Genomic DNA, 14,010 nt, shown 5'->3' on the forward strand with positions numbered 1-14,010 from the left:
GAATCGAACCAAACCGAAATGAATTGAATAGAATCGAATCCCAACGGTTCCATAATTAAATTTGGACCTGACGATTCTACTTACTAAGTATCCAAAAGTTTCGAGTCTGGTTCGAGAATTGTTTTATTCTTTTATATTTCACTACGTTTTTCAGAAAACAAATAAAATAAAATCATGACATAAATTAAATCAAGCAGAAATTTAAGATTGTATACAAATAATTTCGAATGTAACAACCAAACAAAGAACCATTGACATATCTACAATACCCTAAAATGCAAAAACTACAGTTAAATGAGAATTTAAAATGCTCCAATGAGTATGTCACGCGTGGAAGGGTAGTACCGTAAAATCATTGACCATTTTGTAAGAACCGTACGAGTTGGGTCGGGTTGAATACACCTGGTATATGGGCCCTATCTGACTTCAACAAATGGGATACTTCCATATATCTCTGATAACTCTCAGCCTCGTTCTCGGCTTTTCTTTGCGGCTCACTTCCCATTTTCTGACTCGAAGACTGCTTCTGATTAAATGTCGCGGCTGACAGAGGAACCACTTCGGCTCGAGCTGGATCCCAAGGCTGACCAAATAAGGTACCCTTTGTTAAAAACTCGTTGGCTAGATACCCAGCCAGAAGGGTATTAGTATTGCTGGAAGCCGGCTGATCTAACGGCTTTGTTGCTGCTGGTCTGTGAAGGCTCGGCTTGGCCAATGTTTTAGTCGTCACTGTTGACGGTTTCTTCAGGACGTTAGGAGCATCATCTCTCCCTTTTCGCTTATTTGACGGAAAAAATTGACGGCGTGAGTTGTTCATCATCGTCGTACACGTGTCTTCCCTAACACGTACTCACAATTGCATATCGCACAAACTCTCTCCCCACTAAAATTAAACACAAAAACAAATCATTTTCTAAACATGTGAAAACGACATCGTTGCACAGTAAAACATAAAGAAAATTCGAATAAAACAGAAAATTGCTCATAATAAACGGGAAAAAAAAATACAGATTTAGATACAGATCAGAAATTTAAACAAAATCTGGTTCTACAGTGTGAATTTCACACAAAGAAACACGCAAAAATCACACACAGACACACACGAAAGCGAGAGAGAGAGAGAGAGAGAAGGGGTACAGGGGTTTCGAAATGGGATGAAATGGGAAATTTATAGAAAGAAGGATGATTAATTGCCCCTGAAGTAAGCAAAAATTACGGGGCAAGGAAAAGCGGTTGTTAAAAGGATAAAAGTCAACCGGTCTTAAATGTCGATTTAATTGCTCTTCTTAACCCCACAAATTATCCATTTTAGAGAGAGAGAGAGAGAGAAGGGGTACAGGGGTTTCGAAATGGGATGAAATGGGAAATTTATAGAAAGAAGGATGATTAATTGCCCCTGAAGTAAGCAAAAATTACGGGGCAAGGAAAAGCGGTTGTTAAAAGGATAAAAGTCAACCGGTCTTAAATGTCGATTTAATTGCTCTTCTTAACCCCACAAATTATCCATTTTTAATTATATATTAGTAAGAGTTGAATTTACATTGCACCTTATTTTGAAATATTTTATAGGCTCTTGTTTGATCGTTATTATTTTTAAAATATATTTTTTATAATTTCTTTTTGATTACACATTTTTCAATAAAATAATATTACTTTTTTCTTATTTTTCAATCACACAATCTCTTAAGGCTGGGCAAAATTTTCGAATCGAACCAAACCCGACTCAAACCGAGCAATTCTTCTTAAGTTAAATACTCGAACGAGTATCTAAATCGAAACCAACGAGTTCAATTCAATTCTCATTTCTAAATCAAGAATCAAATAATCGAATAAGAATCTAATTTCCTTAATTTTTTATTAATTTATTTTAAATAAATCAAATTATTTTATTTTTTTAAAATAAATTTGCTAACTAGTTAATTTAACTCAAACCCAAAAATATAATTTTCCTATTTCTAATTTTTAGTACAAATCAACTTAATCAAATTGACCTAACCGTAGTGTCGTTTCTACCGTTCTGAAGAAATTGAAATGAAGCTTGACAACGCCTCTATTAATTATTGTGAGATCACTATCTTTCTCTTCCAGTAATTTTAACAATCAAATTTATGAAGAACTCGGCAAAGAGAGACGCAAAAGACACGAAAGATTGGACTACGTTATTTTATAAGAGTTAAGATTGAACATTTCATTAATTGAATTAATGTAACTTTGTAAATATTAAAAAATTTAATTATAATACGGAACCTGAGAACTTAATAGAACCGAATCGAACCAAACCGAAATGAATTGAATAGAATCGAATCCCAACGGTTCCATAATTAAATTTGGACCTGACGATTCTACTTACTAAGTATCCAAAAGTTTCGAGTCTGGTTCGATTCTCGTTAGAATCAAACCGAATCATATCCAGTCCTACAATCTCTATCAATCTACTATTCAAAAATATTTTCCACATATAAAATGGGGCTCAAATAGGCTTTATGTGCTTGTAAAAGTAACATTTGATATGAGGAGCCTTAATTTTGATATGCTACAGCATTAGAAGAATATGGAAGAAAACAAAATTTAGGATAAAAATTTAAGAGAAGAAAGTTGTACTCTCTCAATTTGATTCCAATTTTTTTGTGATAATGAAATACTACAAATGAGCAACATTTCTATACTACATTTGGTACATAAGAATTAATGGCTAATACATGAATTTAAACATCCATTAAATTCCCTAAATATATGAATATAAATAAAAATCATCCATGATAACTCTGGATTTACATAGATCAAGATACATCAAATCAAAAGTCATTGGGTCTAGATTAATATGAATGCTAATTAATTGAAAATTAATAATACGAAATTCATACATGATGAAGGATTGTGTTTTATTTATTACAAATTGAAAAACGAAAAATAAAGTATTATTGAAATAATTGAATTGTAGTAGAGTTAAAATCGTCCATAAAAATGATTTTCAAATGCATTACACATTATTTTGAAAATACTTTATAAATGCTGTAAAAAGTAATATTTGGCATACTAAGCCTTGATTTTGATTTGCTGCACAATAAACAGAATATGGAAAAAAATAAAATTTATGATAGAAATTTAAAAAAAGAAAGTTATACTCTCAAAACTCGGTTTAATTCAAATTTTTTATTTTGATGAAATACTACAAATGAGCAACTTTTTTAGACGATACTTTGTACATAAGAATTAATTGTTAATACATGAATTTAAATATCTATTTCAGCCGCATTCTTTTAAAAAAATACATTTTCAAATAGTGATTTGACATCATTTCAATCACATATTTTTCAATAAAATAATATTACACATAAATTCAAAACTTTTCTTTCTATTTTAACCACATATTCTTCATCAATCTACTATTCCAAAATACATTCTTCCAAAATAATGTGGCTCAAACACACGCTAATTTTTCTAGATATGTGAATATAAATAAATTCATCCATAATAACTCTAGATTCATATATATTAAGAATTATTAAGTCAAAATTCATTAAGTTTAGATTCAAGTAATTATTAATTAATTGAGAATTAATAACACGAAATTTATACATGACTAAGAATCTTAGAATTCGTTTGATTACAAAGATGGAATTTGGGTGAAAAGAAAACAAATTTCAAAAAATTGAATTGCATAGAAATTATTTTACCGGGAATTCTCAATTATTGTGTTTGAATAGTATAATTTTTTATGTGAAAAATGTTGAAATAAAAGTGTTTTTTTGTGTTTATTTGATTTTTTACATAAAAATTATCAATTAAATGAATAAAATTTACTGGTATTGGGGATATAATTTGTTTCCATTGCCAAAAAAAAGTCAAGAAAATCATCTATCTTTTGGTATTCATTTGACTTTATTTTATATGAAAATTATCAATCAAAGGAAAATATTTTTTTATAATTAGAGATAAAATTTGTTTTCATTGCAAATAATAATAATAATAATAATAATAATAATAATAATAATAATAATAATAATAAAATTGACAGCCTACCTAGAAAAACAATTCCCATCATATAGGTGGGAATTGGTTTTCCTTGAAAACTAAAAAAAATCAACACTTTTCAAGAAAATCAATTTCATGGAAAAAAATATACTATCAAATAATCAAAAAGTGAAAGTTGAAATTTGAATTCTATTTTCCATGGAAAATAATGGCCAATCAAACATGGTCTTATAGTATTTATTACATATCGAAAAAATGAAAAGTAAAATATTATTGAAATGATTGAATTGTAGTAAAATTATAATTATCAAAAAATGGTTCTCATTTGAGGTGATACTTAATATATTATAGATTTAACGATTAATTGTTACTTTCTTAGGTACGCAAATTCGATTTTTATAGAAAAAGTTACACTATAATTTTCTAATTTATAAAACAATTTGATTTTCGATCCCTTTTTCTTAGCAATATGATCTCCAATTTCTAATCTGTAGTATTATTGGCCCTCCTCATAAATTACTTAAACATTTGAAAATGCTTAAATTGAATATATAATTAGTTAATAAATGACTTTTGACCAATCAGATGTACAATGTTAAACAATATCAAAATTGGACTATTTTTCAAAATTTTAAAGATAACAAGTCACTCAGATTAATGTTGGGGAATAAGCTTACCCGTTCCCCCGTGACAAAAGCAAGTAATCAATAGTTAAAATATCCATTAAATTGTGAATAGATTTCGAAAATTTTGACATCATAGCTAGGTTTGTCAAAATAACAATGCTAGGTATACATCATTTGGTGTACATCCCGGCTAACAACCATCTAATATGGGGTGGGGCCTGCGATATATTATTAGAGGACTGTCAAATTAAGTCAAGCATTGATGTGTGAACAGAAATTGTACGCTCAGAAACACTACAGAACAGACATAGCACCGAGGGTGGGTAATTTTTTGACCTTTTTTTTTTTTTTTTTTTTTTTTTTTTATCACAACTTGGGGTACAGACAATGTAAAATTTTTGGTGCATTTCTGTGAAACAATTTTTTGTACAAATGAAATTGCTGAAATAAGTCTACACCAAAGGGTGCATTTTTCTTGTCAAAATGTGTGAGCTGTCTAGACCAATTCACTTGTATGTAAGTTCGGCTATTGGCACATGATGACTTGAACTAATCTGTTGATAGACTAATTTATCTTCAAAATCTTAGGGCCTGCTTGCCGCGAATTTACTAATAGTGTGGACTAGCCCGGTCTGAGATGGGCCAAACTTGTTATTTTTTAATCTCTAAATAAGCACTTTACACTTATAATACTAATACTGGTGCAATATTTTTTTTAATAAATCAATCCGATCGGGGCTCGTCCTCATGATGCTCTAGTTTGAAAAACTCAACCGACACGACCTGCCATTATTGGCAAACTAACTCACGAGCTCACGTGAGATGAACTCGATTGATTGATTTGTATGATTTGTTATCGAGATGGGTCGTTTTGAATTTTGGCCTAGATAGGTTGCCTATTTTAACACCACTAGTATTGACAAACAAACTGCTAGCTATGTCATGACAATTTTTTGGTATAGTGGTAGGATTTTTGAAGGGCCCGGCTGGATAGGATGAAAAAATCTCTACTTCTTGTTTTGTTTAAATATTTATTTTTATTTATTTTTCAGGTACTATTTAAATTTAAAAATTAAATAAAAGAAAAATAATACCCCGCCCTTGTTCCATTACGAGGCGACGCTAGCGGGACATCTGCCATCCTAACAACTTAAAAAGTTATGTATTAAATCCTTATTTGAGTCACATTATTTTCATTAGAATGCATTTTTGAATAGTGTGTGGAAAGGCCTGACGGGATAGGATGAAAAAACCTCTACTTCTTGTTTTGTTTAAATATTTATTTTTATTTATTTTTCAGGTACTATTTAAATTTAAAAATTAAATAAAAGAAAAAAAATACCCCGCCCGTGTTCCATTACGAGGCGACGCTAGCGGGACATCTGCCATCCTAACAACTTAAAAAGTTGTGTATTAAGCTCTTGTTTGAGCCACATTATTTTCTTTAGAATACATTTTTAAATAGTGTGTTGATGGAAAATTTGTCAAAAAATAAGGAATTTTTTTGAATTTATGTGTAATATTATTTTATTTAAAAATGTGATTGAAATAATGTCAAATAACTGTTTAACAATGCATTTTTTTAAAAGAATATAGGTCAAACAAGGTGTAAGTTATATCGTATTTAGTTCAATATTAAAATATCGAACATTGTTAAAGGATTAAAATATATCTTTATGTGTTGATTATTCATTTCATCTTTATTCAATGTATAATTTATTATTTAACATGATCATACAAAATGGTGGCTCAATTGAATAAGTCAATTTTAAAATATATTTGCTCATTTGACATTCAGATCAAACTGTTCATTTTATTTAGGATAATTCTCCATGTATATTATGATATCCATAAGGGTATCCATAATGTACACGTGAAATTCCATGATTGAAGGGTTTAAAAACTATTTTTCAATCCTCCAATGATGTTATGCCACTTGCATATTATGGACACTCTTATCGACACCATAATGTACATGTAGTATAACCCTTTTATTTAACGGTGGTGCTATTGGTACGTAGGGGTATACCTAAGCATGTATGCCCCTCTCACATAGGGTGTGGGATCCACCCGAATAACATTTTATTCGGATGGATTCCACACCCTATGTGAGAGGGGCGTACACGCTTAGAAACATCACATTATGTATCACCAAATTAATTGTTTATTTAATGAGCTCTGATAGAGTTTTACTTTTATATATTAATAATTTATTTTAACTTTATTTGATGAAGGATTTATCGCTCAACCAGTCGTGTCACTATATCACCCACCTTTTCATAATCACAAAATTAGGGGTGTACTGCATGACAAATGTATCACGATTAGCTGATCTTAATTTTATGATCTTATTAGGGTTTTTTTTTTTTTTTTTTTTTTTTTTTTTTTTTTTTTTTTTTTTTTTTGTCACTATATCACCCACCTTTTCATAATCACAAAATTAGGGGTGTACTGCATGACAAATGTATCACGATTAGCTGATCTTAATTTTATGATTTTATTTGCTGTTTTTTTTTTTTTTTTTTTTTTTGGGTTTTTTTTTTTTTTTTTTTTTTTGGGAATTTTCATTTTATTTTATCAAGGTTTATTAAGCCCATGTTTGACGTCCATTATTTTGAAAGTGAGTTTTAAATAGCGATTTTTTGGAAAATATGTAGTTAAAAAAATAAAAGTATAGAAAAGTTTTGAATTTACATATCAAAATATTTTATTGCATAAATGTGTAGTTGAAAGTGAGCACAAGAATAAAAAAAAAATTATTTTAAAAGGAGATTAGCAGGGACTAAGTTATTGATTTCATTTTATTTCTTGCTTTTGTCATGGGCAAGCTTATTTCAAACATCATTATTAACGTGGATTGACTTGTTAGCTTCTAAAAAATTAAAAAGGAGCCCTCTTGAAGAGGATATTGTCTAGGTCTTAATGGTCACATTCATTACAAGTATATGGTCCCAACATTTTTAATCAATACATTTCACGCTTAATAAAAATAAATCGATAAATACAAGAAATAACATTTGTAGACAGTATACAAAATTAAGGTCAACTGATAGGATATGATTCTACTTGTGATACATACATTGTATCTTTATCAAAACACGTATTAGTGAACATAACAAGTATTGCATGATTAAGATAATTGATTACAAATTTCCAATATCGAAAATTGTCTTTTGTATACCAATAATACTATAATTTTGAGATCATCCCATCAAAGAAAATAGATTGAGAATCAGACTGATTTAGAAGTTAGAGAATATAATGCATTTTTCAAACCATAGAATTTAGGTACCTAAACATTAATAATTCATCTTCCCTTAAAAACATTGCTTTTCTATTTTTGTCCATGACTTGTTCCTTGTCTACACAAGTCTCAATCAAACGCAAAGCTATGTTAAATTGAATATGAAGAAAAAAATTTAATCATTTCGTCTAATATTATTCACTTCAACATGAAGAATAGCTACTCGTCAGTGTGAAGTAGACATACTTAGCGGGGTTGTTATTGCTTGCAGCGGGCTACAAATGTGTCCCGGTTGATCAGGCCGGCCCAAATGTTACTGGTTCTATGTTGGGTCAATTCCAAAAAGTGGTTCAATCAAATTATAATTTGGGTCAAGAGCTTACTTATTTTTAATTCTAATATGTTGCAACTCTTAGTGGAGATCTTTCTTTAAAAGTAACCTTGGTTATAAAAATATTTGGTTTAATCCTGACAAACCAATTTTTTCTCATATTTCCTTTTTCATTAATTGTATTCAATATTTCCGAATCTAAAAATATTAAATGTGCTATAAATACATGATATGAAATATATAACTTAAACAATATGAGCCACACGGGTTTTTCATGGGCCTAGCACAACTCGCTTTTACAATTTTTTATGTTACATTTTTGTTAATTCCTAAGGAAAAAGTTTGAAAGGCGACACAGGGCATTTTTTGTCATATTTATCAAAATGTAGCGTAGAGTATATTATTTATTCCCTACTTTTGAATAAAGTAGTAGACCTACGTTCAACATTTTTTTTGTGAATTTTTGTGCCTGATCTTTGGAAAATTAGTAGATTTCATCCATATAATGCAATCTTACCCCCTAACTTGAATAAAACTTAAATTTTATTTTTATATGTTCTTTTGTTCTGTTCCTTTATATATTTTTGTTTTTTATGTTAAAAAAAAAAGCAAGTTTGCCATTTTATTTAAGTTTGACAGATTTTGGGGGGGAAGCGGCTTTACTAAATTTTCAAAGGTTAAGTGTATGTCTGTTATTTTGCTCAAAAGTTTGGAACGAATATTGCAAATTACCCTAAAGTGTACCTCTCAAGATCTTTAAAGTCGGGCACATAATCTAGAAGTTAGCTTACCCCTTTTTTTTTTCCCAAAATTTTATCTTTATGGCCATAGGAGACTCGAATCTAGGCGGTAAAACTTTATTCTTTTTTCGTGCTAATGATAGATTGGTAAAAATGTGTACACAATAGGCTATATAAAGCAAATATAAGAATTCACTTCAATCTAAAACAAATATATTTAGGACATGTTCGGTAGTGATTATGAGAACCAATTTTGTGATCTTTAGGGGGAAAAGTGAATCCTACTTGTGAGTAAAGAACTAAAAAATGACAACAGACTATTGAAACTAGTGATCAAAATATTGATTTTTTGGGGTAAAAAATAAAAAACAAACGAGGGATTAATCTCTTATTAAAATACTATCTAAAAAGTTCGTTAAAATGTCACGTACTATTAGTCTCCATGAAGAAATGGATCATACCAACATGGATTCGACAGTATCTTATGGCCTCATGCTGGTTCAGTTTGTTATTATATTCTCTTTTTTCCTTCACTGCAGTCACCTAAATAATTTATATTCTTTAGTTTTATAAAGATTCTTTGCGCTTATCAGGCTTATAATGGTCTTTGTTTTGAATAATATCAAATGTAATATTTTATTAAATGTAATATTTAATGCACAGTGATTCCATTAATACAGGTTATGACTGTTAGAGCCATCTATATAAATAACATCTGAAGATTCTCTGAGCATTTCAATGATATTTAACACTACTTAACAAATTATAGTTTGATATTCACAAGATAGTAACTGTAACATGAACTTCTGCTTATGAGAACTTCAGAAAGTTCAGATATCTGCATTTCTTGCTAGTTGCTAATTCCTCTTCATTTTTTTGTCCTTTTTATATTTTATAAGGAAAGGGAAAGGCACTGGATAACTAGTGTATAAACAATTTATGACATTGATGAATTGACAAATTGTGAATGGTTTTCTGATTTATGATTTCATCATCTTTGCAGAAGCTGTTCAATCATGCACAGTTATTCTGGACATTGTTGAATCTTCATTACCAGCAGGCTTGCCTGAAAACTTTGGCGGTGACTGTAAATTGCAGGAAACTATAAACGAGGCTGTAGAGCTGCTTCCAGGATTATGGAAACTTGCTGATTGTCCCAGTGAAGCTATTTTGTCTTACCGTCGGGCCCTTCTACATCAATGGAACCTTGATGCACAAACTACAGCTAAGATACAAAAAGAGTTTGCCATTTTTCTTCTGTACAGTGGAGATGAAGCCATTCCCCCAAGTCTGCAATCCCAAATGGACCGTGCATTTGTGCCTAGAAACAATACTGAGGAAGCTATTCTTCTTTTGATAATTCTTTTAAGGAAATTTACCCTCAAGAAAATTGAGTGGAATCCATCAATTTTGGATCACCTTTCATGTGCGTTATCTATATCAGGTGGGCTGGGCTTTAGCTGATCAAGTGGAAAAATTACTGGAGTTTCCATTTTTTATCCATATCAAATGTAACTAAATATTCGAAACATCAAGAAAATGCATTAAACAAAAGTACAATATTACCCTTTCTAGGCAAAGGTACAAAATTATTAAAAACCATACATTTTTTGTTTTTACACGAGTATTCCTTCCCATCACATTAGAGACATTAGTGAACTTGCTTTAATTGGCTTTCGAGCTCTTGTTCTCCAACTTTCGCCAACCTCCTCATCTTCTACCTCATACTTAATCTCAGATTCTTCATTGTTGATTTGAGAGAATGTGGGGTGTATCATTTCACGTTCCTGCTTGACATTTTTAGGGATGTCAAGACTGTTCTCGCCTCTCTTCTTGTCCCATCGTGGTCCAAAACCTGAATAGTAGTAAAAATCATACGGATTTGATGTCAAAGTTGCCTTCTTAGCCCATGGCGTGCGTTGAGAGTCAGCCACCACCTTATCTTGTCTCTTCTTTGCTGGAAGAGCCAAGTAGTAGTTTCGCTCGAGATAAGTAGATCATTTTTTAAGAGACTACCGTGCGGTTTTCGTGTTGTGTCTAATTTACCTTCTATAGATGATTTAACAAACAAATTTGGCAAGAGAATTGTGTTTTAATGAACTCCTAACTTTTTTTTTTAATTATAAATTCTCTAAAAAATTACATTTTACGAAATTGATTCTAAAAGATACATATGAAATAAATCCTTTGTAAAAGTAGAAGTTAATGAAAAAAATACATACAAACGTGTTAGATTGAATCTTGTAATCATTGATTCACTCTAGAATTACGAAAATATTTAGTGGATTACGTGTATCTATTGATCAACGACGTGGATCACTTTTTAAGAGAGTACCGTGCAGATCCATGTTATATCTAGATTACCTTCTATGGATAAATTAAGAAACAAATTTGGCAAGAGAACACCTTCTATCTATAAATGAACAAACAAAATGGACTCCCAAATTTTTCATTTTTAGTTATACATTCTATAAAAAATTACATTTTACAAAATTTATTCTAAAAAATTTTCATCAAACAAATCTTTTGTAAAAAGTAGAAGTTAATGAAAAAAATACATGCAGATGTGTTAAACAGAATCTCATAATCTTTGACCTACTATATAATTACAAAAATATTTAGTGAAGTACTTGTATCTATGTTATGTTTTATTTACCTTTTATAGATGAATTTACAAACAATTTTGACCCGAGAAATTGTGTGTCAATGGACTCCTAACTTTTCTTGTTTTTTAATTATACAGTCCCTAAAAAATTACGTTTTACGAAATTTATTCTAAAAATTTTACATCAAACAAACCCTTGAAGGATATATTGTTGCTGGAGGAGATCATGGGACAGGGTTGGGGTGGTGCTGGTTTAGGTTCGGGATATGAACATGGAGTAGGAGGTGGTGGTGACGGAGGAGCAGAATGTGGTGGTAGTGGGTATGGTGGAGGTGGCGGTGGAGGAGATGAAGTGTCGTGTTTTGAACTGATAGAAATGGCACTGAGTTGGAAGAAGTTAATGGGCCAAGTCATATTTCCATCTTTTGCATCTGCATTAAATGAAATGCTATCTACTCGATGAGTAATGGATAATAATGGAGTGAAGTTCAGTGGCTACAGGGATGCTTTGAGAAGTTTGGTGAGTAAGCTGTGACACGGTGCATAGTTCAGTCGGCATTCAAACATTTAACTTGTGGCAAAGAATATCAAGGTTTAAGACTATGTTTAAAACTTCTGGAATTCCACACTTGATTTCTCCCCATACATACCACAACACGTACCTTACACTAAACATCGCCATCATCACAGTGCTGGGACGGGACTTACACTTTTGCATCGCACTCTCTTCCTATACAATATCACCTCTTAAGAACGAAATTTGTCAGTGTTCTTATGCGAAATCTCTCTCAATGTTTATATCTATCTGCACTATCGGATCATGGAAATTAAAGATGTTGAGTAGGGGATCTTTGGCTGCCCTGTACACCGTTGCAGATGTTTTGAGCTCTTTTAAAGCATTATAGCAATCACTTTCCCTCAATAACCATTGCTGAATTAGCATTATTACATCTAATGAAGTAAATTGTTTCATAGGCAACTTAACAAATGCAAGATATCTTGATTCTTAGGCAACTCTGTGAATATTAGTCTAAAACGTTCGATTATCTTTGTTAGATTCTTTTCCAGAAGAACTCTCACTTGCCTATTGTAACTGTTGCGGAAACTCTCTTGAAAGATCTTCAAATCGATGATTTTCGGGCTCAGCCCAACGCACTTTTCTCAACCAACAACCAGTACAATCGGCTCCAAACCACAACCAATTAATTCTCCTCGATTGCTATTCAATCTTACCCACGTAGGATAAGAAAAGATGATGATTTGTGACCACAAAGGCTAGGAGAAGACACCACAAAGGTATACTATGAAGAATCCACCAATTGCACACGTTAAACAAGCGTTTTGAACACTTCTAGAGACCTTTATTTCACACACAAAGGGGGCAGCCGGGATTCCTCTATTTATCTCTCAAAACCACACAAAACATGAAAAGAAAGTGGCTAGGGTTATATATATATATATATATATATATATATATATACACACACTCTAGGGTTAGGCTTTAAGTTGGACCTTTAAAGAGGTAAACGGGCCAAGATTCAAGCCATCCAAGAGGAAATACAATTGGGCCTGGTGTAACTCATGGACTTGGTTGTTGGACTTATTTCATTCATCGATCTATGTCTATGAAATAATATTAACCCACATTAGCATCATAGCTCGAGATTTATTGGGTATCAAAAATTCAATAGTAACGTTTGAAACAAGAACACAATCTCATCGCTGTATTTGTCTGTGATATTTTTTACCAGGAGCTGCTCAAAATACTCAAATGCTTTGATCATCTGCATCCAGAGGCGAACTAGGATTCTCCTCCTCGACCAACATCTTGAGTCATCACCTTTCTCTTCGTCCCCATCCTCTTCATCACTGCTGCTTTTGGGATCAAAATCACCCTTTCAAGCGAACAATCCTCAACAGCAGCCCAACGACTTGATTTGCCTTCTTAGGGATCAATGCAAGAAACTACATTCCTAATTTTCATCCTCATCTTGAGGAACTTTGTTTTTCTTGAGCTGAATTTTTCTCTTCAGCTTCTAAGTAGGATCATTGTTAGGCTTTTTTTTTTTTTTTTTTGTTTGGTCCATTAGTATATTCCAATTTCACAGTTGATGGGAATAGAAAGGTATTTTTTGGAGAAAGGGGCAAAATTGTTCAATAACTCTAGTTATGTTATGAAAATATTAGAGTTCCTATTTTTTATCAATATCAAATGTAACTATATATTGAAAAATGAAGAAAATGCATTAAAGAAAGGTACAATATTGCCCTTATTAGTCAAAGTAAGGGCCATAAAATTATTAAAAACAATACATTTTTAGTTTTTACACAAGTTTTTCTTCCCATCACATTACAGATTTTAGTGACCTTACTTTAATTGGCTTTTGGGCTCTTTTCCTCCCACTATCTCCACCCTTCTCATCTTCTACCTTATTCTCGATCTCAGATTCTTCGTTGATGATTTGAAAGAATGTGGGAAGTATCATTTC

The 14,010-nt window shown here is 31.4% G+C and overlaps 1 protein-coding gene across 1 annotated transcript; it reads right to left on the minus strand.

The window, feature by feature from the left end:
- Positions 1-352: 352 nt before the first annotated feature.
- Positions 353-820, minus strand: LOC111397806. Its single transcript, XM_023024784.1, has one exon. It carries the CDS (start codon positions 818-820, stop codon positions 353-355), a length of 468 nt encoding a protein of 155 aa, XP_022880552.1.
- Between the last annotated feature and the right edge of the window lie 13,190 nt (positions 821-14,010).

Source organism: Olea europaea, chromosome 7 (assembly GCF_002742605.1).
Source record: "Olea europaea var. sylvestris chromosome 7, O_europaea_v1, whole genome shotgun sequence".
NCBI classification, from domain to species: Eukaryota; Viridiplantae; Streptophyta; class Magnoliopsida; order Lamiales; family Oleaceae; genus Olea; species Olea europaea.